The 27,519-nt window shown below is 63.1% G+C and overlaps 1 protein-coding gene across 1 annotated transcript; it reads left to right on the top strand.

Annotated features, from left to right (window-relative positions):
- On the top strand, positions 1 to 26,217 carry LOC142918168 (protocadherin Fat 1-like). Its single transcript, XM_076062284.1, has 16 exons — positions 1 to 3,357; positions 3,496 to 3,620; positions 7,393 to 7,606; positions 7,909 to 7,970; positions 8,872 to 9,177; positions 9,294 to 9,510; positions 10,891 to 11,030; positions 11,680 to 11,976; positions 16,917 to 17,127; positions 17,399 to 21,124; positions 21,999 to 22,385; positions 22,615 to 22,817; positions 23,513 to 23,666; positions 23,794 to 24,036; positions 24,853 to 25,242; positions 25,365 to 26,217. Exons 1-16 carry the CDS (start codon positions 117 to 119, stop codon positions 25,568 to 25,570), a joined length of 10,122 nt encoding a protein of 3,373 aa, XP_075918399.1. The 5' UTR covers positions 1 to 116; the 3' UTR covers positions 25,571 to 26,217.
- Positions 26,218 to 27,519: the final 1,302 nt, after the last annotated feature.

Below are 27,519 nucleotides of genomic sequence, written 5' to 3'. Positions count from 1 at the left end.
AGGAGGAGGAGGACCGACACCCCATTGGGAGCGCCAGACTTTGGCGTCGCCCACCTCTCCGACCGCGGCTCCGTGTCGTCGGCGGCTCTCGGGCGCAGAGCCTGACGCCCAACACGATGGCCTCGGCGCTCCTCCCGCTGCTGCTCCTGCTGCTGCTGCCGCCGTGCGGGAAATGCCTCGACGGGCAACGGGGCCGGCCGAAGCCCGCCCTGCGCTTCACCAGCTTGTCCTACAAAGCCACCGTCTACGAAAACTCCGCGCCCGGGACGTACGTGGAGAGCCACGACAAGATGGGGATCCACGTCGGCCGCTCGGCCCCCGGGGCCCGGTACGCCGTCGTGTCCGGGGACGAGGGGGCCGCGTTCGAGGCCGAGGGGCTCGTCGTGGGCGACTTTTGGTTCCTGTGCGTCCGCACGAGGGGCGTGCCGTTGGACCGCGAGGAGCGCCACGGCTACACGCTGGGGGTGAAGGCGTTCTCCGAGAACAGCCGCGGTTCGGCGTCCGCCACGGTCTTCGTCCAGGTGCTGGACCGCAACGACCTGAATCCGCTGTTTTCGGCTTTGTCGTACGCCGCGAGCGTCGCCAACGACGCGCCGGCGGGCACCACGGTCCTACGTGTCGCCGCCACGGACGCCGACGAGGGCCCCAACGGGCGCTTCAGTTACGCCCTGGCGTGGCGCTCGGACGCGTTCGCCGTGCACCCGACGAGCGGCGCGGTGACGCTCGCCAGGAGGCTGACGGAGCCCGGCGACGCGGGGCTGCACGAGTTCAAGGTGATGGCCGTCGACGGCGGCGGGCTGAGCAGCTCGGCGCGTGTCGCGGTGAATGTGAGCCGGGCGAACGCCCACGCCCCGCGCGTCACAGTCGTCGCGACCCGCGGGCAAGGGGCGCCGTTCGCCGACCCCGCTGCCGCGTACGCGGAGCTCGCTGCGGTGGACCGCGACGCCGGCCCCGAGGGGGAGATCGTCGCCGTGGAGATCGTCGCCGGCGACCCCCTCCGGGCGTTCTCTGTCGCCCCGATGGACGGCGCCGGCCCCGCCTCGGCCTACGCGGTGAGGCTCTCGGGGCGGCTGGACTGGGCGGACTTCCCCTTCGGGGTGAACCTCACCGTGCAGGCTCGCGACGGGGGGAGGCCGCCCAGGCACTCGCGGCCCGTCACGGTCACGGTCCGGGGGGGCGGCGCCGCCGGCGCGTTCGAGCGGAGCGTCTACGCGGGCGCCGTCGAGCGGCGGTCTCCGCCCCGCGCCGTCGTGCTCGCGGTTCGAGCCTCTTGCGGCGCGCGGGGCTGCCGGTACGTCGTCCGAGGCGGCGCCGATGGCGACTTCTTCGCCGTGAACCCCGCCACCGGGGTCGTCTCCGTCCACGGGTCCCTGGTGGCGGTCGACAGACGCCGCTTCGAGTTCGACGTCGGCACCGACGCCGGCCCGGGCGTCGCCGGGGTCGCGATCGACGTCGCGGACTACAACGCCCACGCCCCGGTCTTCGAGCGGCCCAACTACTCCGCCTCGTTGAGCGAGGACGTCCCGGCGGGCACGTTCGTGCTCATCCTGCACGCTGCCGACGACGACGAGGGGGACGACGGCCGCGTGACGTACGGCCTGGTGGAGGACGAGCCTGGCCCCTTCGCCGTCGACCCCCGCACGGGCATCGTCGTCACGACGGGGCCGCTGGACCACGAGGAGATGGCGGGGGCCTACCGGCTGCGCGTGCGAGCCTCGGACTGGGGGACTCCGTTCCGCCGGGAGGCCGAGGCGACCGTGACGGTGAACGTCACCAACATGAACGACAACGCGCCCGTCTTCGAGTCCGTAGACTGCGTGGGCGAGATCCCCCGGGACCTCCGGCCGGGTGAGCCGATCTTCACCGCGTCGGCCATCGACGCCGACGAGCTCCGGCCGGTGCTCTACGGCATCGCGTCCGGGAACGAGGGCGGCTTCTTCGCGCTGGACGGCGCCCTCGGCGTCGTGACGCTCGCGCGCTCCCTCGCCGATGTCGCCGCCGGGCCGGCGGGGGCCTTCCGCCTCGGCCTCACGGCCACCGACGGGGAGCTCTCGGCGGAGACGGCGTTCCTGAACGTCTCGGTCGTGGACGCCGCTCCCGGACGGGTGCCGTCATGGCGGTGCGTGGAGACGGGGATCGCCCGGAGGATGGTCGCGTGGCTCCACCGGGCAAACCAACGGCGAAACCGCCCGCGCCCCCTCGCCGCCGGCGCCGTCAATCGGCACGCGCCGGCGTTCGCCGCCCCGGCGGTCGCCGTGGAAGTCCGCGAAGATTTGCCAGTCGGGGCCGAGGTCACCCGAATGGAGGCCACGGATCCGGACGACGGCTTCGAGGGGAAGCTGCTGTACGCCCTGACGGACGACGGCGGGGCGAGCGGCCTCGCCGTGGACGCGGAGACCGGCGTCGTGAGGGTCCTGGTGCCGCTGGACCGCGAGGCCACCGCCTCCTACCTCGTGAACATCGTCGTCCGCGACCTGGGCACGCCGCGGCGCTCCGCGAGCGCCACCCTCCGGGTCGTCATCTTGGACGTCAACGACAACCGGCCGGAGTTCTCGCGGCGCGCCTACGAGGCCCGGGTGCCGGAGAGCACGCGGCCGGGCCGCGAGGTGCTCCGGCTGGAGGCCGCCGACGGCGACGCGGGCGCCGCGGGCGCCGTGCGCTACCGTCTGCTGTCCGACACCGACCTCTTCCGCGTGGACGCTGAGACGGGCGCCGTGGAGGTGGCGGCGCCGCTGGACCGCGAGCGGCGCGCCGAGCACGCGCTGCTGGTGGAGGCGTCGGACCTGGCGCCGGAGGAGAGCCGCCTCTCCTCCGTCGCCGCGGTGACCGTGACGGTGGAGGACGTGGACGACCACGCGCCCGCGTGCGCGCCGGCGCCCCTCCGCCTCCGCGTGCCCGAGGACTTCCCGGTGGGGGCCGTCTTCGGCTGGCTGGACGCTCGCGACCCCGACGCGGGGCCGGCCGGGGAGGTGCGCTACTCCCTGCCGGGCGAGGACGAGGACGGCGGCACGTTCGGGGTGCACGAGACGAGCGGGGCCCTGCGTCTGGCGCGGCCGCTCGACTTCGAGAGGCGGCGCCGCCACGACCTGACGGTGGCCGCGCGCGACGGCGACCCCGGGGGGCCGCCGCCGGCCGCCTGCCGGGCGACGGTGGAGGTGGTGGACGTGGACGAGAACGACCACGCCCCGCGATTCGCGGAGTTCGCGGCGGCCGCCGCCGTGCGGGAGGACGCCCCCGTGGGCGCCGTCGTCGTCACCGTCACGGCCACGGATGAAGACCGGGGGATCGACGGGGAGGTGCGGTACTCCCTCGTGAATGAATCCGGCCTGGGCGTCTTCAGCATTCATCCAGAGAATGGTAAACCGCACCTACTCCCCCCCCTCCTTCCTCCCTTCCCCCCCCCCATCCTCCTCCTCACGGCTCACGACGCCGACTGACGGCTCACGCCGGCGCCCGTCTCTGCCGTGTGTCGTGCACGGCGCTCCGCGCCGGCAGGGATGATCATCACGGTGCAGCCGCTGGATCGGGAGACTGCTGACAGCTACTGGCTCACGGTGCGCGCGACGGATCGCGGAGTCGTCCCTCGCTTCTCCACACTGCACGTCTACGTGGACGTGCAGGTACGGAAACTCACACACACGTACACACACACACGTATATACACACACACACGTATACACACACACACGTATGCACACACACGTATACACACACACACGTATTCACACACGTATACACACGTATATACAACAACAACAACAACCGCCATTCGCCACTAAGTGGCGGTGACGTCACCACGACGCTTGTGCCAGGCTATGTGCACCCTGAGGCCACGTGAAGTGTCGAACGCCCGCTGGCAGGAGGTCACGGGGCAGACCCAGGTGCCACGGGTCGACTGACTGAGATGACTGGCTGATGCACCACCTGTACCCCCTACTGTGCCAACCTGCTGTGCTTGAGCCACTCGGCGCTCCGCTCGTTGTTGTGAGCGTCGCTCCTCCGCCCTCCGTTGTTGTTGGATGGCGACTACCTCCAACTGCCCAGTAGCGTCCTTCACGAGCCTCCTCCACAGAGGCCGATCTTGACACCGTTGGTACCAGTCATCGGCAAGTCCACTCAGCTCCACGTCCTCCTGTACCACATCACACTATCTCTTCTCTAGCCCGTGCCGCGCCCGTTTAGCCCCCTCAATCCGGCCGGACAAAAGCTGTTTTGGCATGCGGTGGCTGGGCATGTGGGCTACATGACCCAGCCATCGCAGCCTTCCCCGCCGGAGGAGCTCACCGATTGGACCTTGCCCAGATCTTTCCAGGATTTGTGAGCTCCTCACACAATCCAGTCTGGTTAAACCCAGGATGGATCGTAGGCAGGCCAGCCTAAATGTTTCTAACCGGCGAAGATGTTTCATTAGGGGGGTCCACGTTTCGCAAGCGTAGAGAAGGGAGGGAATGATCGTGGCCGAGAAGACCTGAAGCTTAGTGCGGAGCGACAGACCAGGTAGCTTCCACACAGCGTTACGCAACCGATGAGTCCTCTGCTGTTAAACTGGAGCCAGTCATAAGCACACTGCCCAGGTATGGGAAACTCTCCACTCTCTCCACAACTGCCCCATCACCGATTGGGAGTTGTGGGGGTGGAGTGTCCGATGGTACAAAATACCCAGGCAGGTGCTTAGTTTTGGTGGGGCTGATGGTAAGGCCCCACCTCTTAGTGGCACGCTCCAGTCTCAGCAGCAGCGTCTCCAACTCCTCCTCTGAATGAGCAGCTATTACCAAATCATCAGCATACATAACGTGGTTGAGCAATAGGGAGCCATCCCTTGACCGCACCCGGGCATCGATCAGCCTCTCATTATATCTGTACCATATGGAAATTCCCTCGGTACAGCTATTGAAGGCTTCACGAACTATGTGGTCAAAATAGATGTTAAATAATGTGGAAGCCAGAGGACATCCCTGTCGCACCCCAAGGTGTACAGGGAATGGCTCTGACTCCCGGCCACGTAATTTTACCCGGGCCCACTCACCATCATGAAGGTCCTTAATGATCGTGAGCAGAGGGTCAGGTACTCCAAAAGCAGGAAGAACAACCCAGAGCCCAGGCCTACTGATGGTATCATAGGCCTTGACCAGGTCAATAAAGCAGATATGTAGGTCTTGTTGGAATTCCCTACACCTCTGCTGTAGCAGACGGACAGAAAATATGGCATTTGTGCAGGACCGCCCTTTCCTGAAACCGCATTGGGGCTCTGCAAGCCTCTCCTCAGCGTGCCTGGCAAGGCGATGCTGAATAATCCTTGCCAGGACCTTTCCCGGCACACTGAGGAGTGAGATGCCCCTGTAGTTGTTACAGTCTGTGCGGTCCCCCTTCTTAAAAAGGGGGACCACCAGGGCATCCTTCCAATCCTGCAGAACCCGTCCAGTGGTCCAGATCGTTGTTATGATGTCATATAGGGCAGTCTGTGCATAAACGCCACCCTCCCTCAGCATTTCGCTTGGGAGATCATCTCTGCCCGCTGCCTTTCCTGGTCTCAGACTCCGGATTGCCTTCAGGACTTCCTCAACAGATGGCACCTCAGCCAGCCACTCACAGGGGGTGACTTCTTCCAATATTTGAGGCACCGCAGCCTCAGCAGGGTCATCCTCACTTTGTGCCACGATGTTTTTCTGGCTGAGGGATTTTCCCTCCCCCAGGACCTCACAGAAATGCTCAGCAAATCTGAAAACCTGTTCCTGGGGGTCGGAGATTGGATCACCGTTTTTTCACCTAATGATGGTAATAGGTGTGGCGCTGCAGGTTACTTTTTGATGGAGTTAAATAGAGATTTGTGATCACGGGCCACTGAGGCAGACTCCATCTCCTCAGCAACCCGCGACCACCACCCATCCTTGCAGTGCCTCACGGCTCTCCGAACCTCCGAGCGAAGGCTGCGGTAAGTCTCCTCATTCTCTGACGTGGGATTCTGTAGCCGATGACAGTGGGCCTGTCGCTTTTTCTCAATCATCCTGAACACCTCCTCTGTCAGCCAGGGTCTCTGGGGAGGTCTGGACCGTGTACCCAAAGCAGCCATTGCAGCTGCATGAGTCACAGTCCTAAACCTCGCCCATTTACCCTCGACATCAGGAGTCGGGGACGATGCCAATCCCAGCCGCAAGCGATGATGAAATTCTCGCTTGCAACTTTCATCAGATAACTGAGACCAGGCCACTTTAGGTTGGAAAGGGGTCCTGGGTGTACACCCACCACCGGAGTGGAAGAATGGCAGGCGCATCTTACAGATGACTAGTCGATGGTCAGAGGGCAGATCAGCTCCACGGTAGGTCCTGGTGTCAAGGACGAGGGCTCACATCCGCTGGTCCGTCACTATGTAGTCCAGCAGATGTTCTTGCTTGGACCCGGCATGCAACCATGATGTTGTGTGGATGCGCCGATGCCGGAACAGCGTGTTGGTAATTACAAGCCCATGGGCTGCACAAAAATCTAGCAGCCTCCTACCGTTGTTATTGAGCTGATCTGGCCCATGCCCTCCAGTCACTCCATACCAGGTGCCAGTATCATGACCAACTCAGGCATTGAAGTCACCCAACATGATGACTCTATCCCGAGGGGCCACTTTAGCCAGCACCTGTGACAGGAGGTCATAGAAGGCATCTGACTCATCGGCTTTGCCTGCATCCCTCCACGGATGTTCATCTTCGGTGGGGGCATAAGTAACCACGACCACCATGCCTTGCCTCCGGTTGATGGGAAGGCCAGCCCAAAGTAGCCTGGGGATTACAGCTTCCCACACCTCACCGCCACGCTCCCACACCCCCTTCATTTTTTTGTTCAAAAGAAGAGGCACACCCTGTTGTTTGGCAGTCTGCTGCCACGAGTAGAGGACTGTCCACCCCTCATGGTGGCAGGAGCCAGAGCCGGTCCACCGGACCTCCTGAATGCCACATAGATCCAGGTGGTACCGGTCCAGCTCCCGACAGAGGAGTGGCAGCCTCTCCTCCGCTGTGAGCATTCGAATATTCCACGTGGCCACCCGTAGTGGCTTTTCGTTGTTTCTGGAGGACACACACACGTATACACACACACACACACGTACACACACACACGTATACATACACACACGTATACACACACACGTATACACACACGTATATACACACACACACGTATATACACACACACGTACACACACACACGTATACACACACACACGTACACACACACACACACGTATACAAACACACGTACACACACACGTATATACACACACACACGTACACACACACGTACACACACACAAGTACACACACACATACACACACATGCGTATGCACCGCTGCATTTTAAAACGACACACAATGCGAGTACCGTGTGTCTCTCCCCCCCCCCCCCCAGGACGTTAACGACAACCCCCCGCGGGCATCGCGTCCGTGGTACCAGGCCGCGGTGGCGGAGAACTCCCGTGGGGGCGTCAGGGCAGTGCAGGTGGATGCCTGGGACCTGGACAACGCCGCCGCCATGTCCTCCAACGATGCCCGGGGCAGGGGCCTCACGTTCAACATCGTCAGCGGAGACCCACAGGGATTCTTCACCATAAACAACGCGACAGGTGGGGGTTGGTGGTGGTGGAGAGCAAATCCAGAACATTTACAATTATAGTGTAGTGTAGAAAGCAAATCTATAACATTTACAATTATAATGTAGTGTATAGTGTACACTACATTATGCACGACACAACTATACACTACAGAATGTGCCAATTCGTTACTAGTACAGCACTAACCGGTGTGTTGGTGAGCAAATCCAGCAACATTTACTATCCACGTTGGCCCCCACCCCACCCCACTGCGTGCGTGTGCCGGCCGGCGTGGGATGGTTGTTGTTGACCTCCGGTGAACGGACTCGTTGCAGGCGTCATCCACACCACCAGCAGGCGGCTGGACAGAGAGAGGCAGGCGGAGCACGAGCTGGAGGTGAGAGTCACCGTGATGGTGGTGGTGGTGGTAGTGGCCTTCAATAGCTGTACCGGAGGAATTTCCATCTGGTACAGATATAATGGGAGGCTCATCGATGCCCAGGTGCGGTCAAGTGATGGCTCCCTATTGCTCAACCTTGCCAATGATCTGGTAATTGCTGCTCACTCAGAGGAGGAGTTGGAGGCGCTGCTGCTAAACGTGGAGCTTGCCACTAAGAGGTTGGGACTTACTATCAGCCCCACCAAAGCTAAGCACCTGCCTGGGTATTTTGTACCATCGGACAATCCACCCCCACAACTCACAGGGCAGTTGTGGAAAGAGTGGAGAGTTTCCCATACCCTGGCAGTGTGCTCATGACTGGCTTCAGTTTGACAGCGGAGGTCTCACTCCGAATCAGTCGAGCGGCATTATCTTTTCATCGGTTGCATAACACTGTGTGGAAGCTACCTGGTCTGTCGCTCCGCACTAAGCTTCGGGTCTTCTCGGCAAATCATTCCCACCCTTCTCTACGCTTGCGAAACGTGGACCCCCCCTAATTGAACATCTTTGGCTGGTTAGAAACATTTAGGCTCACCTGCCTACGATCCATCCTGGGTTTAACCAGGGTGGATTGTGTGAGGAGCTCACAAATCATTAAAACATCTGGACAAAGACCCATCGGAGCGCCGGGTGGCTAAAGCACAGTAGGGGGCACAGGTGGTGCTTCGGCCACTCATCTCAGTCAGTCGACCCGTGGCACCTGGGTGTGCCCCGTGACCTCCTGCCAGCGGACGTTCGACACGTGGCCTCGACGTGCACATGGCCTGGCACAAGCGTCGTGGTGCCGTCACGGCCACTTAGTGGAGGTCGTTGTTGTTGTTGCGCGTGTGTCTGCGTGCGTCCCGCCCGCCGGCGCCAGGTGTCCATCGTGGACGGCGGCGTGCCCCCGCGTGAAGCGAGGGTGGCGGTGACGCTGAGCGTCTCCGACGAGAACGACAACGCCCCGCGCTTCCGCAGGAACCTCACGCGCGTTTACGCGGTGGCGGCGAAGGAGCCGACGGTGGTGGCCATCGCCCGCGTCTACGCCGCCGACGCCGACTGGGGCAACAACGGCATGCTGTTGTACACCGTCCGCGGGTGGCAACACAATTACTATTCCGATGAGCACGGAGTCGTCTACAGCCGGAGCGACTTGCACCGTGCGGGGACATCCCACTCCATCCTGGTACTGGGCACACTCCCCTCGCGGTCCTCCCCCCTCATCCTCACGGACACGCTTCACAATGTTGACCCCCCACCGTGAAGCAGAACTCGCCGATCTCGCCGTTGCCCGCCCCGCAGATCGAAGCCAGAGACTCGGGGCAACCGCCGACCTTGCCGTCGACGGCCGTCATACACGTGGAGTGGATCGCCGCTCCCCGGCCGCCGGAGACGCCCGCGGCCTTCGGCCTGAGCCGGCACGCGGTCACCGTGTCGGAGACGGCCGCCGTGGGCTCCGTGGTGATCGCGCTGCCCACGCAGAGCACGGCGGGGAGCCTCCTCTGGTTCAGCATCACAGGTCACGTGGTGCCACCACACACATTCCACATCCCACCCCACATCATGATGGTGTGTTAATGGTGACATCATGATGATGGGTTAACGGTGACATCATGATGATGGGTTAACGGTGACCTCATGATGGTGTGTTAACGGTGACCTCATGATGATGTGTTAATGGTGACCTCATGATGATGGGTTAACGGTGACCTCATGATGGTGTGTTAACGGTGACCTCATGATGGTGTGTTAATGGTGACGATGATGGTGTGTTAATGGTGACCTCATGATGATGAATTAATGGTGACCTCATGATGATGTGTTAACGGTGACCTCATGATGGTGTGTTAATGGTGACGATGATGATGTGTTAATGGTGACCTCATGATGATGGGTTAATGGTGACATCATGATGATGTGTTAACGGTGACGATGATGATGTGTTAATGGTGACCTCATGATGTGTTAATGGTGATATCATGATGGTGTGTTAACGGTGACGATGATGATGTGTTAACGGTGACATGATGGTGTGTTAATGGTGACGATGATGATGGGTTAATGGTGACGATGATGTGTTAGCGTTGACCTCACGATGGTGTGTTAACGGTGACATCATGATGGTGTGTTAATGGTGACCTCATGATGATGTGTTAATGGTGACCTCACGATGATGGGTTAACGGTGACATGATGATGGTGTGTTAATGGTGACGATGATGATGGGTTAACGGTGACGATGATGGTGTGTTAATGGTGACAATGATGATGTGTTAACGGTGACGATGATGGTGTGTTAATGGTGACGATGATGATGGGTTAACGGTGACGATGATGTGTTAACGGTGACGATGATGATGATGTGTTAACGGTGACATCATGATGGTGTGTTAATGGTGACATCACGATGATGGCTTAATGGTGACCTCACGATGATGGGTTAATGGTGACGATGATGGTGTGTTAATGGTGACCTCACAATGATGGGTTAACGGTGACATCACGATGGTGTGTTAACAGTCACATGATGATGGTGTGTTAATGGTGACCTCACGATGATGGGTTAACGGTGACCTCACGATGATGGGTTAACGGTGATATCATGATGGTGTGTTAATGGTGACGATGATGATGTGTTAACGGTGACGATGATGATGTGTTAATGGTGACCTCACGATGATGGGTTAACAGTGACATGATGATGGGTTAATGGTGACATCATGATGGTGTGTTAACGGTGACATGATGATGATGGGTTAACGGTGACATGATGGTGTGTTAACGGTGACATCATGATGGTGTGTTAATGGTGACGATGATGGTGTGTTAACGGTGACATGATGATGGTGTGTTAACGGTGACGATGATGATGACGTTAGGGGGGCGCCGCGTGTTGACAGGCGGTGACGTGGAGCACAGCTTCCACGTGACGGAGCACAGCGGCGTTGTGGAGGTGGCCAAGCCGCTGGATGCCGAGCGGTGCTCCTCCTACCGGCTCACCGTGACGCTCACCGACGGGACCAACGCTTCAACCACCCTGGTGGGCGGGCACGCGTGTCTGTGTGTGTGTCTGTGTGCGTGTCTGTGTGTGTCTGTGTGTGTCTGTGTGTGTCTTTGTGTGTGTCTGTGTGCGTGTCTGTGTGCGTGTCTGTGTTTGTGTGTCTGTGTATGTGTGTCTGTGTGTGTGTCTGTGTGTGTGTGTCTGTGTGTCTGTGTGTGCGTGTCTGTGTGTGTGTCTGTGTGTCTGTGTGTGTGTCTGTGTGTCTGTGTGTGTGTCTGTGTGTGTCTGTGTGTGTGTCTGTGTGTGTCTGTGTGTGTGTGTCTGTGTCTGTGTGTGTCTGTGTGTGTCTGTGTGTGTCTGTGTGTGTCTGTCTCTGTGTGTGTGTCTGTGTGTGTGTCTGTGCGTGTCTGTGTCTGTGTGTGTCTGTGTGCATGTCTGTGTGTGTGTCTGTGTGTGTCTGTGTGTGTCTGTGTGTGTGTGTCTGTGTGCGTGTCTGTCTGTCTGTCGCACAAGGTGGGCGTGACGAGGCCGTCAGGGCGACGCGGTGACGTCACGAGGCCGGGGGTTGCCGCGGTGGCCGCGTGAGACGTGCCGGGTGCATCGGCACCTCTTGCCAATTCCTCCTCACCACCACCACCACCGCCACCCGCATCACCACTTTACTCACCCCCCCCCCCCCCCCCGCTAGGTGGTGGTGACGGTGCAGGACGTGAACGACCACCGGCCCCGCTTCTCCCGTGACCTCTATGAGGCGACCGTCACCGAGGACGCCTCTCCCGGCGCCTCCCGGATCCTGCGGCTGGAGGCGACCGACGCCGACGCCGGCGCCGCCGCCGCCCGGCTCTCCTTCTTCCTCGTCGGCGTGGGCGGCGGCGACGCCGTGGAGGGCCGGCGTCTGTTCCGCGTAGACCCCGTCACCGGCGAGGTCACCGTCGCCGAGAGGCTGGACCGAGAGGCCAAGTGGAGCCACGTACTCACCGTCATGGTGAGTACGTGGCTCCACGCCGGGTGTGCGCGTGTGTACGTGTGTGTGTACGTGTGTGTACGTGTGTGTGTGTACGTGTGTGTACGTGCGCACATGTGTGTGTGTACGTGTGTGTGTACGTGTGTGTACGTGTGTGTGTACGTGTGTGTGTGTGCGTGTGTGTACATGTGCACGTGTGTGTACGTGTGTGTGTGTACGTGTGTGTGTGTACGTGTGTGTACGTGTGTGTGTGTACGTGTGTGTACGTGTGTGTGTGTCCGTTGAACTTCGTCCGCAACTGTACGTAGCCAACTGCTGATCGAAGGCGACGATGATGACGACGACGACGCCGTGACCACCGTCTTGCGTGGTGACCACAGTGTGCGGTGTACTTCATAGTAATGCGTATAGTGTAGTTTGTCACGTAAACAAGCCGTGTAACTAAATCGCCACATTTTGTTTGGGTGACACAAAACCTTGCCGACCGGCCGTGTCAGGCGGCGGTGGCACAGTCGGATGACGACACGTTGCACGCGACCAGCACGTCCCTCCACCGAGAATGGCGTCTGCCGCGAAAGCCTCCTGTCCGGGGGCGTTCGGAGCGAGCGCTCCGCTCAGCCCTCTCTCTCTTCACTCTCTCACTCTCTCTCACTCTCTATCTCACTCTCACCCTCTCACTCTCTCACTCTCTCACTCTCTCTCTCACTCTCTCACTCTCTCACTCTCTCTCTCACTCTCTCACTCTCTCTCTCACTCTCTCTCTCTCACTCTCTCACTCGCTCTCTCGCTCTCTCACTCTCTCTCACTCTCTCGCTCTCTCACTCTCTCACTCACTCTCACTATCACTCACTCACTCTCACACTCTCTCACTCTCACACTCTCTCTCTCTCTCTCTGCGCATGCGTGGAGGAGGCTGCGTCCAGGTGAAGTTCCGCGCTGCTCACCTGGATCAATGGGGGCCTGATTTTCCATAAATTAGGCCAAGCCTGAGAGAGGTTACAATGGGGAGTTTAAACATCGCTCTTCCCCTCGTTTTGTAATGGTTTATTCCCTTTGATTTCTTCTTTATTTTTGCTCACTGAGTCGTCCCGGAAAATTTATTCCGAGCGGCTCGTGGGCTGAACAGAGAACGGCAACAACGACGACAACAACAACAACGACGACGACAACAACAGCGAACACGTGCGCAGGTGTGGCTGCTGCCGACCACCACCATGGTGCAGCGCACCGCGCTGGAGACTCTCACGAGGAGGAACGGTTTCGCCACCTTTCCGCCGTCCGGGATCGCCGTCGTCGCCGCCGCGGTGGCCGCGACGACGTCGGCTATGCCGGCGTCGTCGCGGCCCAGCGGCAGAGCGGAGGGGTCACGGTGTACGTGGCGGAGGAGGCGATGGCGGCGCGCCTGGTGGAGACGGGGCTCACCGTGGGTGAGCTTCACCTGCGGTGCGCCCCGCTCGCCACGCCCGCCGTCAGGGTGGCGCTCTCGGGCACGCCGCCCTTTCTGAGCGGCGCCGACCTGCTGCGGGACCTCCAACGCTACGGGACGGCGGTGTCGAAAGTCACGCTGCTGCCTCTACAAACGAGGGACCCCGGGTCGGCGCACGTATTGTCGCTTCAGCGCCAGGTTTTTATGGTCCTGAAGGACGGCAACACGGACTTAGACATTAACTTTAAGTACACGGTGCAGGGCCACGTGTACACAGTACACGCATCCACGGCGGGGATGCGTTGTTCCGGGTGCGGATGCAGCGGCCACGCCCGGAGGAACTGCCCGAACAGGGCGAGCGAGTCCGCCGCGCGTGCTGCTCCGCCCGCAACGGGGCGGGCGGAGCAGCAGCAGACACAGCAGCAGCGGCCGCAGCAACAGCACCGCCATCAACTACAACAAGAAGAACACCAAAATCAACAACAGCAGCAGCAGCAGGGAGGGCAGCGGGGTGATCTCGCCGTCCTGGCAGCTGACTGCGGGGCACGGACGACCGAGGACGAGGGAGACGTTTTCGTCCGCCCGTCCGCCCCTCCCTGGCGGAGGAAGCGGAGGGCAAGGAGCGACCCCGCGTCAGCGGGACGCGTCGGGGCCCCCGCGATGCGGACGGTGGTCGCCGGCGACAACAGCGAGCCAGAGGACCGCACGGAAGCGGCGACGGGGAGCGACGGCGAACCCGGGCCGCGGGACGGGATGAGCAACGACGGCGGACTCCACCTGCCGGACGACGTCGCGGTAGCAGAGCGACCGTCGGAGCCGGACCCAGCCTTGGCCGCTCCGGAATTGCAGACCAACAACAACAACAACCGCCATTCACCACTAAGTGGCGGTGATGTCACCACGACGCTTGTGCCAGGCTATGTGCACACTGAGGCCACGTGAAGTGTCGAACGCCCGCTGGCAGGAGGTCACGGGGCAGACCCAGGTGCCACGGGTCGACTGACTGAGATGACTGGCTGATGCACCACCTGTGCCCCCTACTGTGCCAACCTGCTGTGCTTTAGCCACCCGGCGCTCCGCTCGTTGTTGTGAGCGTCGTTCCTCCGCCCTCCGTTGTTGTTGGAGGGCGACTGCCTCCAACTGCCCAGTAGCGTCCTTCATGAGCCTCCTCCACAGAGGCCAATCTTGACACCGCTGGTACCAGTCATCGGCAAGTCCACTCAGCTCCACGTCCTCCTGTAACACATCACTCCATCTCTTCTCTAGCCCGTGCCGCGCCCGTTTAGCCCCCTCAATCCGGCCGAACAAAATCTGTTTCGGCATGCGGTGGCTGGGCATGCGGGCTACATGACCCAGCCATCGCAGCCTTGCCCGCCGGAGGAGCTCACCGATGGGACCTTTCCTAGATCTTTCAAGGATTTGTGAGCTCCTCACACAATCCAGTCTGGTTAAACCCAGGATGGATCGTAAGCAGGCCAGCCTAAATGTTTCCAACCGGCGAAGATGTTCCATTAGGGGGGTCCATGTTTCGCAAGCGTAGAGAAGGGTGGGAATGACCGTGGCCAAGAAGACCTGAGGCTTAGTGCGGAGCGACAGACCAGGTAGCTTCCACACAGCGTTACGCAACCGATGAAAAGATATTGCCGCTCGACTGATGTGGAGTGAGACCTCTGCTGTTAAACTGGAGCCGGTCATAAGCACACTGCCCAGGTATGAGAAACTCTCCACTCTCTCCACAACTGCCCCATCACCGATTGGGAGTTGTGGGGGTGTAGTGTCCGATGGTACAAAATACCCAGGCAGGTGCTTAGTTTTGGTGGGGCTGATGGTAAGGCCCCACCTCTTAGTGGCACGCTCCAGTCTCAGCAGCAGCGTCTCCAACTCCTCCTCTGAATGAGCAGCTATTACCAAATCATCAGCATACATAACGTGGTTGAGCAATAGGGAGCCATCCCTTGACCGCGCCCGGGCATCGATCAGCCTCCCTTTATATCTGTACCATATGGAGATTCCCCCGGTACAGCTATTGAAGGCTTCACGACCACCACCACCATCACCTTCACCGGCGCCGCCGCGCCTGACGGTGCCGCGGCGCTCGAGGGTGCCGTGACACCTGACGGTGCCGCGGCGCACGCGAGAGACGAGCAGCCCGCCTCCCCGTCTGACGGGGCGATGGCTGCTGGACCCGCGGAGGTACACCACCCCAAGCCCAAGAAAAACCCGGCTCGGGGTGGCCTGACACGAGAGGCGGCCGCCAAGCCCCAAGAGAACATACAAGGCGACTGTAAAAACAACAGCAACGAAAATAACGACAACAACAACACCTACAGGGACGACGGGTGGTTAAGGTCCAACGTTGTTGAGAACACAAGTGAAACGAGCCGCCCGCGAGTCCGGAGGGGGATAGAGTACAACCCAGGGGCCATCATTGACTATGTACGACACCCCTTCAAGGGGCGCGCGGGCACCTTCAGAGAGCAATTCCCCGACGCGCTGGCCTTCATGCAGGCCGCGCGACCACTTTGCAAGGATCCGCAAAGGTAAGTCTGCAGCCGGAAGGAGGCCGACAAGGTGGAGGCTCTAGTACGGAAGGCAGAGAGGAGGTATTCCTCCCAGCTAAAGGGCCCCCCCCTGCGGCCACCGCCAACACCAACACCTAGCGTTGTGGCCTCGGGATTTAAAAGGGCAAGGTGCGCGATGACGCGCGCGGACTCGAAATGGTTTCCTCTGCGCACGCGATCACCAGAGGCTGGCGGTGGACCGTGAGCCACCTAAGCTGGCGGTGGCCACGCCAGGAGGTGTGCTGTGCGTGCCTCGTGTGCAGCACGTCCACTGAGGCGGTCTGTATACCTACCTGCATTGGCGGCGATCAGCTGCGTCATTTGGATGTGCACGCGGTGACACGTGCGGACCGATTTTGATTTGGTTTTGGTGGTTGGGTTCACCCGTACCGTGGGGGGGGGCGGCGCGTGGTTCGCACTTTGGACCAGGTTTTTTTCCCGCTTCTGTGTCATTGCAGAACGGTGTTGTTTTTCGATATGTGCGCTTGTGTTGACGGTGACGAGGTTGTTGCCTGTGGCTGGTGTCGATGGTCTTGCGCGCAATGACGCGCACGGACATTGTTGGCTTTTTTATTGGCGACTCTCGCAATGGAGCACCGGAACCGTCCAGGGCATTTGCTGCTGGACAATAAAGTTTATTTAAAAGTCAAAGTCTCTCACTCTCTCTCTCTCACTCTCACTCTCTCTCTCTCACTCTCTCTCACTCTCTCACTCTCTCGCTCACTCTCTCACTCTCTCTCACTCTCTCACTCACTCACCCTCTCTCACTCTCTCTCACTCTCTCTCTCACTCTCTCACTATCTCTCACTCACTTTCTCTCTCTCACACTCTCACTCTCTCTCTCACTCACTCTCTCTCTCACTCTCTCTCACTCTCTCTCACTCTCTCTCTCACTCTCTCTCTTACTCTCTCTCTCTCACTCTCTCACTCACTCTCTCACTCTCTCACTCTCTTTCTCTCACCCGCGCGAGCAGGTGCAGGACGGCGGGGTCCCCGTGAGGCGAGCGTACGCCACGCTGGCGGTGAGCGTCAACGATGCCAACGACCACGCGCCCCGCTTCACCGGCGGCCCCTACGAGGCCCGCGTGGCCGAGTCGGCGGCCGTGGGCTCCGCCGTGGTGCGCGTCACGGCGACGGACCGCGACGACGGCCCCAACGCCGACGTCAGATATAGCATCAGATACGGTGACCGCCGCTTCCGCCGCCGCTCCCGCCGCCCCTCCCAACCGCCCCGGGGGGGGGGGGGGGAGTTTCTGCACAGGGGCACGTTTCCAGCGTCGTGGTTTCTCCGTCGCGTCCCTCTCCCCGAGCGAGTCGCGAGCCGCGGGTCCAACTCGGATCGCTCGGGAGCCGACGGGCGCCGCGGTTTCCCCCGCGTCGTTTGCCCTCGGCGTCTCCCTCCGGATTCGGTGACGTAAACTCGCGCCCGTCCCGCTCCTCCGAATTCTCCCGGCAGGAAACGTGGGGAATTCCTTCGCCGTCCACCGCGCGCTGGGCGTCGTCTTCGTGGCGAGGAAGCTGAACGGCTCCGCGGTGGAGGCCTACGAGCTGACGGTGAGGGCGGTGGACCGGGGGCGCCCGCGCCGCGTCACGAATGCCGCCGTCCGCGTCGTCGTCGTCGCCGCCGACGCCGACGCCCCCCCCAAATTCGCCTCCGGAGGCGGCGGCGGCGGCTACTCGGCGGAGGTCGCCGAAGGGGCCGCGCCCGGGAGCTTCGTGCTCGCGGTGAGCGCCTCTGGCCGGTCGACGGTCGCCTACGAAATACGGGAGGGCGATCCCGAAGGCGCCTTCGACATCCACCCGACGTCCGGGGTCGTTGCCGCCAAACGGCCGCTGGACCGCGAGCGGACGCCGTCGTTCCAGCTGACGGTGCGGGCCACAGACGCGGCGGGCCTCTCGACGGACGCGTCGGTGACGATCCTCGTGCTCGACGAGAACGACAACGGGCCCGTCTTCGACCGCCCTCGCTACCGCGGGGCCGTCGGCGAGGAGGCGGCGGCGGGGACCCCGGTGCTAGACCCGGACGGCGTCCCGCTCGTCGTCAGGGCCGCCGACGCGGACGACGGCGAGGGGCGCGCGACGGTCGCCTACGGGATCGTCGAGTTCGGAGCCAGGAAGTACTTCTCCGTCGACCCGCGCACCGGGGCCATCAGGGTCGCCAGGGCCCTCGACCGCGAGACGACGGCCGAGTTCCGCTTCCGGGTGACCGCCTCGGACGGCGGCAGCCCGAGGATGTCCGCCGAAGCTCCGGCCAAGGTGACGGTCGCCGTGCTGGACGCCAACGACTGCCCGCCGGCGTTCTCGACGGCCGCGTACGAGACGACGCTGACTGTGCCGACCCGCGCCGGCGTCCGCCTGCTGACCCTGGCGGCCTCCGACCCGGACGTCGGTGCCACGCTGACCTACCGCGTCGCCTCGGGAAACGTCGGCGGCGCGTTCGCCGTGGACGCGCGCACCGGGGACGTCGAGGTGCGAAACGCCTCCCTCCTCGCCACCGGCTACGACCTCGGGGTCGAGGTGTCCGACGGGAAATTTCGGAGCGCCGCGTGGGTGAAGGTCTCCGTGCGGGCGTTCGGCGGCAGGCTGCGGGTTCCGCCAAAGATCTCGGCGCGCATCCCCGAGAACGGCGCGGCGGGCGCCGTCGTGGCCGCGGTCGTCGCGACGGGGGGGGACCTCAACGAGCCGCTCGTCTTCGACCTGCTCGACCCGAGCGGCGCGTTCCGGATGAGGCCGACGGCGGGCGTCCTGGAGACGGCCGGCGTCGCGTTCGACAGGGAGGAGCGCGATCACTACGAGCTGCTGGTGGAGGTGAGGGGCGGCTCGCGGGCGCGCCCGAGCGTCGCTCGCACCGTGGTCGAGGTGGCCGTCGAAGACGTCAACGACAACACCCCGGCGTTCGTCGGCCTGCCGTACCGCGCCGTTGTCGGGGCGGCGGCGGCGCCGGGGAGCGCCGTGCTCACCGTGGCGGCCCTCGACCGGGACGTCGGCGAGAACGCCAGGGTGAGGTACTCGTTGAGGGACGACCGCGACGGCCGCTTTCGCGTCCGCCCTTCCGGCGGCGAGATCTTGCTGAGGACGAGCTTCGCCCCGGGCGCGTCGGGCAAGGACTTCGTCGTGACCGTGGTGGCGACGGACTGCGGGACTCCTCCGCTGTCGTCTGCGGTCGGCATCACGGTCACGGTGCTCGACGAGGACGCGCCGGCGTTCGAGAGCCTCTCCCACGTCGCGTGGGTGCCCGAGGACGTCGGGCCGCCCGCGCCGATCGCTCACGTCCGCGCGGCGGGTCCCGAGGGCCTGCCGCTCGTTTTCTCCATCGTCGACGGCGACCCCTTCGACCAGTTCTCCGTCGACTTTGGCACGGGCGTCGTGAGCGTTGTCGGCTCGCTGGACCGCGAGACGCGGGCCAACTACCGCCTCGCGGTGCGGGCCGCCTCCCCGGCGACGGGCCTGCATGCCGACGTGAGCCTAGACGTCGTCGTCGGGGACGTCAACGACAACCGGCCGCTCTTCGCGCGGGGCGCCTACGCCGCCACGCTGTCCGAATCCGCGCCCCCGGGGACCTCCGTCGTCCGGGTGAGCGCCGTCGATGCCGACGCCGGCCCCAACGGGGCGCTCCGCTACGAGATCGTGGACGACGGGGAGAAGGGCGGCGAGGGATTCTACGTGGACCCGGACGGCGGGCTGGTCGTGACCACGGCGCCCCTGGACCACGAGCGGAGCAGGCTCCATCGTTTCTCGGTGCGGGCGACGGACGGCGGCTCCCCTCCCCTCGCCTCCGACGTCACGGTGACCGTCGCCGTCGAGGACGCGAACGACAACGCGCCGGTGTTCGAGCGGCCGCTGTACGAGGCGTCCGTGAGCCGGCTGTCTTGGCCCGGGCACTTCGTGGCCGCGCCGAGGGCGTTGGACGCCGACGCGTCGGACGCCTACCGGCTGCGGTACGCCATCGTCTCCGGCGACGACGACCCAGCGAGCTTCGCCATCGATGCCGAGACGGGCGTCGTCTCCGTCGCCATCCCGCTTGAGCGGAAGAAGCCGGCCGCCTGCTACCGCCTCCGAGTCTCGGCCACGGACGGCGCGTTCGTCGGCGACGCCACGCTGGCGGTCGACGTGCGGCCCACCAACCGGCACGCCCCCGCCTTCGAGCGGGCCGAGTACGCGGCGGAGATTCCCGAAAACTCCGTGGCGGGGACCCCGGTGGCCTCGGTGCGGGCCACGGACGCCGACGCGGGCGCGTTCGGGCGAGCGTCGTACTCCATCGCGAACCGGTTCGCCCGCGAGCGCTTCACCATCGACGGGAGCGGGCGGATCTTCGTGAGGGCGCCCCTCGACAGGGAGGACCCCTCGCAGAGGGCCGTGGACGTCCGCGTCGTGGCCCGGGACGGCGGAGGCAGGGCGGCCTTCGCCACGGTCAGGGTCGTCGCCACGGACGAGAACGACAACGCGCCCCGGTTCGTCGCCGCCGAGTACTCCGGCGGAGTGCCGGCGAGCGCCGCGAAGGGGACCACGGTCCTGCGGGTCGCCGCCACGGACCGCGACGAGGGGAGCAACGCGGCCGTCGTCTACTCGCTCCGGAAGGGGTGGGAGCCGGACGCCTCCGAGGACGTCCTGGAGGTGGAGCCCCTGACGGGCCGCGTCATCACCAAGGGCGGCCTCGCCGGCCTGGAGGGCTCGCGGCTGTCGTTCTTCGTCGTGGCGGAGGACGGCGGCGGGCGCGCCACCGCCATCCCCGCGTCCGTCGCCGTGCTGCCCGCCGGCACAGCGGCGCCGGCCTTCGCCCAGGCGGCCTACGAGCTGACGGTCGCAGAGGACGTGCGGGCGGGGAGCGAGGTTGGCGCGGTGGCGGCCGCGCTCGCAGGCGACGAGGCGGCCGCGTACGCCGCAGTGCCTGGCGGCGGCGGCGGGGTGGCGGATGACGGCGCCGGGGGCGGCGCATTCGCGGTGGTCGCCGGCGACGGGCGGATCGTGGTGGCGAGGGCGCTCGACCGCGAGGCCGCGGGGAGCCACCGCTTCGAGGTGAGGGCCACGTGGCGGCGGGGCGGAGCCGACGTCACGGCGCAGGTCCCGGTGACGGTGCGTGTGGAGGACGTGGAGGACGAAGCGCCCGTGTTCGAGTCGAGCGTCTACGAGGCCACCGTGTTGGAGAACCTGCCAGGCGGGGTGCTGCTCGTTCAAGTGAGAGGTAACGCAACCGTGTGCGGCGCTGGGCTCACTCGGTCAACAAACGCGTCTTTGTGTGGGTGTCTGTGTGGTGTGTCTATGGGTTTCTGAGCGAGTAGTCTATGGGTCACACAGATAGCTCCAAATGGTAGGGGCTGCCACTCTTCGGTAACCAATTTAACCAATTTACTGGGAAAATATCACGGCGGGAGGAAGTGTCCGCAGGGACGAGGCCTGGAAACAGCAGGGCAGGTGGGGGACCCCGCCTGACGCTGTTGACGCAGCGGCGTGCTCTCCCCTGGCGGTGTCGATTGCGCGTGCCGCTGGTTCTCTGCGATGCTGGCTCGGTCGATGCTTGGCGCTTTCCGCCCTTTCTCGACGTTGATGGCTTGACATTGCAGAACTCTTTGGTGACTGATCGACCTCGGTGGCTGGCCGTCGTCTTCGCTAGTTGGTCGCCGTCTTCTGCCGCCGGTAGCTGTGATGACGATGTATGGCTCGTGTCTCTCTTCTTATGCCAAATTTCTTCCTCTGCCGCCTTCTCACCAAGGATCGGAACTTCCTTTGATTTCACTCTGTGCTGTGGGGGGGGGGGGGGGGGTGGGGGGTTGGTTGTACGTGTGTCCGTGTGTTCTGATTTATTAAGCCATCTGTCTGTTCAGTCTCACCCTGGTTTGATTCTTTTATGGCTTATCTCCGTCCCTCGGTTGTGTGTGAGAAACTGTTGCTGTGAGGGGAGGGAGGGGTGTTCACCTCACCCCATCTGGCCTCCAAGCGACACCATGATTGATAAAAAAAAAATATTGGCAAAATCATTCTTAATATCAATTTGGAAAAAAGGCCTATATACAACACCCCCCCCCCTCCCCCCATCCTCCCCCTGACCCGTCCCTCAGCGACGGACCGAGACGGCGGTGCCCAGCCGGTGTACAACCTGGTCGAGCCGCGCGAGAGCGGCGACGCCGGAGAAGCGGAGCCGCTCTTCATGGTGGACGCCCGCAGCGGCTGGGTGAGCACGCTGAGCCGGCTGGACTGCGAGGCCCGTGACAGGCACCACCTCCTCGTCAAGGCTTTCGACCCGGCACGCCCCGAGCGCCCGCCGGCCGTCGCCAAGGTGCTCGTCATCGTGAGCGATGCCAACGACCACCCCCCGCGGTTCTCGGCCTCGGTGATCGACGTCCGAGTGCCGGAGGACGCCGCGCCCGGCCTGGCGTTGGCTGTCGTCCAGGCGGACGACGCGGACGCCGCGCCGGAAAACCGGGATCTTACGTACCACCTGACAGGTAGTGTGCAGTAGTGTATAGTGTAGTCTACTAGTACGCCACTACACCTGTTGTGTTGGAGTGAACCCACCACCGCATTCACAGTTGGTCGCGGAAGCCTCTGCATTAAACCGACTCTCGTCATCATACTCTCGCCATCATACTCTCTTCATCACACTCTCTTCGTCACACTCTCCGTCTCGACGGCAAGCGACGTCCGCGTCCCACCCCCCGTCCACGCTGGCCACAGGTGGCGACCCGCTGGGCCACTTCTCCCTCGGCCCCGTCAAGAGGGGGGGCGAGTGGACGCTGCGCCTGGAGCGGCCGCTCGACCGGGAGGAGCAGGAACGCCACCACGTGCTGGTGATGGCCACCGACGGCACCTTGGTGAGGACGGTCGTCGTGGCCGTCACCGTGCTGGACGTCAACGACAACGGCCCCGTGTGTGACAAGGTATCCGTAACCGTAGACTCGCCACACAGGCTCACAGACTCGTCATACCCTACCACACCACCGTACTGCTGTAACGCCATGAACACACGGTATACTTACCTGCACTGGCGGACAGACGCCAGTAGGGGGTGGTATGTGGGCCACCGGGGTTCCCAAGACCCCAATAAGGGGGCTGTGGGAATATTCTAATATCCCCTGGAACACTCTGGAAGGAAGGCGTGGCCAGGGGCAGAGAGGGCGTGGCCAGGGGTGGAGAGGGCATGGCCAGGGGCGGAGAGGGCGTGGCCAGGGGCGGAGTATAAAAGCCGGACCCCTGAATGGGTTCCGCAGTTCTCAAGTTGAAGACTGGAGACCGGGCTTAGAGTAGGACCCTGGGAACCCCCAGACCCACTGTCCTTGTAAGGGCCGGGGCTGTGAGGGAAAGTGGTCGGACCCAAGGACCTTGGCCGGGTTGAGTCAAAGTAGCCTCCCCCTAGGGCCCCTAGCCGCAGGGCTGAGAGTGTACGTGGTCCCAGTCGATAGGACACGATAGCCCGGAGGCCACACCTCCCCAGATGGCGGGCGTAAGGGGCCGTCACCCCCTTTGTGTTAGAGGCCCTGTGCTATAGTTACTGTTAAATAAGTGTCGCCTCGACTACCGGCTCTCCCTCACCTTTGGGCTCACTGCACTACCGCTGTGCCCCACGGTGCCCCAGCTGTGGTACAACGTCACCGTGCGGGAGGACGTCGCCCCACAAGTCTTCCTGCTGAGGGTTTCAGCCCGTGACTCCGATTCCGGCTCTAACGGAACCATCGGGTACTCGCTGCACGGTGCCGGAGCGAATCTCTTCCGCTTGGACCCCGTCAGCGGTAACGCTCATCGCGCTCTCTCCATCGCGCTCTCGCAGCCGTCGGGGTTGTGATCAAATTTCACGTCCACCTCCTGTGTAGCGGGCGAGGTGGTTAACGTCTTTCTCGTCGGCGTGGCCCCGCGTAGGGGAGCTCTTCACGCTGGCGCCGCTGGACCGCGAGGCCGCCCCGGCCCACGCGCTCGCCGTGGCCGCGACCGACGGCGGCGGCCGCTCCTGCCGGGCGGAGGTCCTCGTGAGGGTGGAGGACGTGAACGACTCGGCCCCGCGCTTCCTCACGGGGTCGCCCCCCCGCGCCATCGCCCTGCGCCTGAGCCACGCCAGTGTAGGGACGGCGGTGACGAGCGCGCGCGCCGTCGACGCCGACCTGGGTACGACGGTGGCGACGTACACACGCGCCCGCGCGTGACTTTGAGTGTGTATGTGCGCGTGTGTGTGTACATTATGGGTAGCGGTTAGCGCGCAGCGCTACGAACCTGGCGAACATCGCCACTCGAGAGACAAAGGCGGCCGGGCGTGGTGCTGGCCACCCACCCCCTCGTGTGCCACGGTGCCGGCCTTCATAGGTGCTGCTCTCTTACAGCACTTGCCCCTACAGCCTGAGGCTACACATGGGATCTTTGGCAATCTAGACATGTTCTTATCGGTGAGTTCCGGCAGGCAAGACTGCGTTGGCTCGGTCGTGTAGCCCGCATGGCCCAGCCACCGCAAGCCCAAGCAGCTCCTGTTTGGCCGGATATAGGGGGCTGAACGGGCGCGGCACGGGCTAGAGAAGAGATGAAGTGATGTGGTACAGGAGGATGTGGAGCTGAGTGGACTTGCCGATGACCGGTACCAGCGGTGTCAAGATCGGCCTCTGTGGAGGAGGCTCGTGAAGGACGCTACTGGGCAGTTGGAGGCAGTCGCCCTCCAACAACAATGGAGGGCGGAGGAGCGACACTCACAACAACGAGCGGAGCGCCGGGTGGCTAAAGCAAAGTCGGGGGCACAGGTGGTGCATCGGCCACTCGTCTCGGTCAGTGAACCCGTGGCACCTGCTGGGTCTGCCCCGTGACCTCCTGCCAGCGGGCGTTCGACACTCCACGTGTCCCCAACGTGCACCTGGCCTGGCACAAGCGCCGTGGTGACGTCGCCGCCACTCGGTGGCGAACGGCCGTTGTTGTTGTTGTTGTCGCCGTGTATTGTAGGCCCCCACCGCAAGGTGACTCACTCTCTGCTGAACTCTGCCGGCGACCGCTTCGCCATCGACGGCCGCTCGGGTGTCATCACCGTCAAGCGTCCGCTGGAGAGCCGCGACGTCTACAGCCTCATGGTGCTCGCCCACAGCGGCGGCGGAGCCTCGGCGACGGCGTCCTCCACCGCGGTGATTTCCGTGTCCCTGCACGACAACGATGAGCGCGGCGTCGCCGCCGCCCCGGCGTTCCGGCGGCTGGCCTACCGCGCCACCGTGCCGGAAGACGCGGCGCCGGGCACCGCGGTCATCGCCGTGGCGGCCGTCCTCGGCGGGGGGGGCGCGGTGAGCTACGGCGTCGCCGGCGGCAACGAGCTCGGGGCCTTCGACGTCGACCGGAGGCTCGGTGAGAGACGCGGCGCAGGGCGCAGGCGGCGGTCCCCTCGGGCCGTGGGGGGGGTCCCCCCGTCCGTGTGTCTCCGTCTCTCCGTCTCACAGACGTGCGTCGCGTGTGCCGCGTGTGCCCAGGCGTAATACGCGTCGCGGCGAAGGCCCTGGACTACGAGAAGCGCCGCCACCACTACCTGACGGTGTGGGCGGCCGCCGCCAGCGACGACGACAACGACGACGCCGCCGGAGGGGCGGCGACTTCGCCGAGCGCCGTCACCGTGGTGACCGTGGACGTCACCGACGTCGACGACGACGCGTCCGCGGTTCCCCCAATGGGCTCGTGAAGCGCCGTCGTCGGGGAGGACGCCCTGCCTGGCGACGCCGTCGTCGGGGAGGTGGTGGCGTTGACCCGTAACGACGCGGTTACGTTGTCGCTAGACCGTCGGCAAATTTACATTTCAACGGGATCATTTGGCCAAACGGTCATCGTCCCTCGTGGTCGTCATCGGCAGCTGGCAGCTAGCAGCAGCAGCAGCTCAGCGAGCGGGGGGGGGGTCTTCACCTGCTGACCGTCAAAATGCACCGTTGCTTTTGTTTTGCACGAGCAGGATTTAAATTCGCGAACTCTTCCCGTTGCCGAGCCGCTCACCGTCACGCCCAGCCGCCTGCGGGGCTACCGTGGGGTGCCAGGACGCGGCGACATCATGGTGACCATGGTGGCTGGTAGTGTTCGTTGTTCAGTTGAAGAAGCCGTCTCCCTACTGTGTTTGTGCTGCGCCGTTGAAGCCGCCTCCTTCGCCGTTTCGGCATCCGTTGAGTGGAGCGGCAACGACAGCAGGGAGGAGATGCTGCGTCCTCGCCACAGCCGGCGTGTGGGCGGCGAGTCCACGTTCGACTGATGGTGCCCCCCTCTCTCCTGTTTGTTTGGTTTAGACCCTCGCCCCCTTCAAAGTTGCGTTCGAATAAAAGAAACCACGCGGTTTGAAATGGCGTTGTGTTGTGCGGTGGCCCTATATACTCGCACACGCACAGACTCGCACGCACGCACACAGGCAAACGTACATACTCGCACGCACACACACACACACGCGCTCTGTGTGGTCACCACCTGGCTAGCTACACCAGTCACGTGGTGCCTAGTGTAGTCAGCCTGGTGGTCACCACCTGGCTAACTACACCAGTCACGTGGTAACTAGTGTAGTGAGCCTGGTGGTCACCACCTGGCTAGCTACACCAGTCACGTGGTAACCAGTGTAACTAGCCTGGTGGTCACCACCTGGCTAGATATACTAGTCACGTGGTAACTAGTGTAGCTAGCCTGGTGGTCACGACACACTCCACGGGGTTCCAAGCAAGTTCCCACGGGGTTCCAAGCAACTTCCCAGGGGTTCCCAAGCAACTTCCCACGGGGTTCCAAGCAACTTCCCACGGGGTTCCAAGCAACTTCCCACGGGGTTCCAAGAAAGTTCCCACGGGGTTCCAAGAAAGTTCCCACGGGGTTCCAAGAAAGTTCCCACGGGGTCCCAAGCAAGTTCCCACGGGGTCCCAAGCAAGTTCCCACGGGGTCCCAAGCAAGTTCCCAGGGGTTCCAAGCAACTTCCCACGGGGCCCCAAGCAAGTTCCCACGGGGTCCCAAGCAACTTCCCGCGGGGCTCCCTCCACAGCCGACTGCTGCCCCGTGCTGCCTCCTCGTGGCCAGCGTGGGATCAGCCAATCACGGCCGGCCACGAGGAGCCCCGCAGCCACCTCCAGCCCCGGCGCTGTTCCCCGACTCCTCCTGTGACCCCGTGACCCCCTGACCCCGTGACCCCTCCGCTCCACCCAATGCTATCAGTAGCAGCCACCACCACCACCCGCTATCAGCAGCAGCCACCACCACCACCCGCTATCAGCAGCAGCCACCACCACCACCCGCTATCAGCAGCAGCCACCACCACCACCACCCACTAGCAGCAGCCCTCACCACCACCACCACCCACTAGCAGCAGCAGCCACCACCACCATCAGCAGTAGCAGCCCTCACCACCACCACCACCCACTATCAGCAGTAGCCACCACCACCACCCGCTATCAGCAGCCCTCACCACCACCACCACCACCCGCTATCAGCAGCCTTCACCACCACCACCATCACCCGCTATCAGCAGCCCTCACCACCACCCGCTATCAGCAGCCCTCACCACCACCACCATCACCCGCTATCAGCAGCCTTCACCACCACCACCCACTAGCAGCAGCCCTCACCACCACCATCACCTGCTATCAGCAGCCTTCACCACCACCACCCGCTAGC

This window comes from Petromyzon marinus, unplaced genomic scaffold, assembly GCF_048934315.1.
Source record: "Petromyzon marinus isolate PM22_M1 ecotype Great Lakes invasive population unplaced genomic scaffold, UKy_Petmar_22M1.pri1.0 PM_G_Scaffold_56, whole genome shotgun sequence".
Lineage (NCBI taxonomy): Eukaryota > Metazoa > Chordata > Hyperoartia > Petromyzontiformes > Petromyzontidae > Petromyzon > Petromyzon marinus.
Note: the sequence above shows the minus strand (reverse complement) of the source record. Positions and strands in the feature narration are given on the sequence as shown.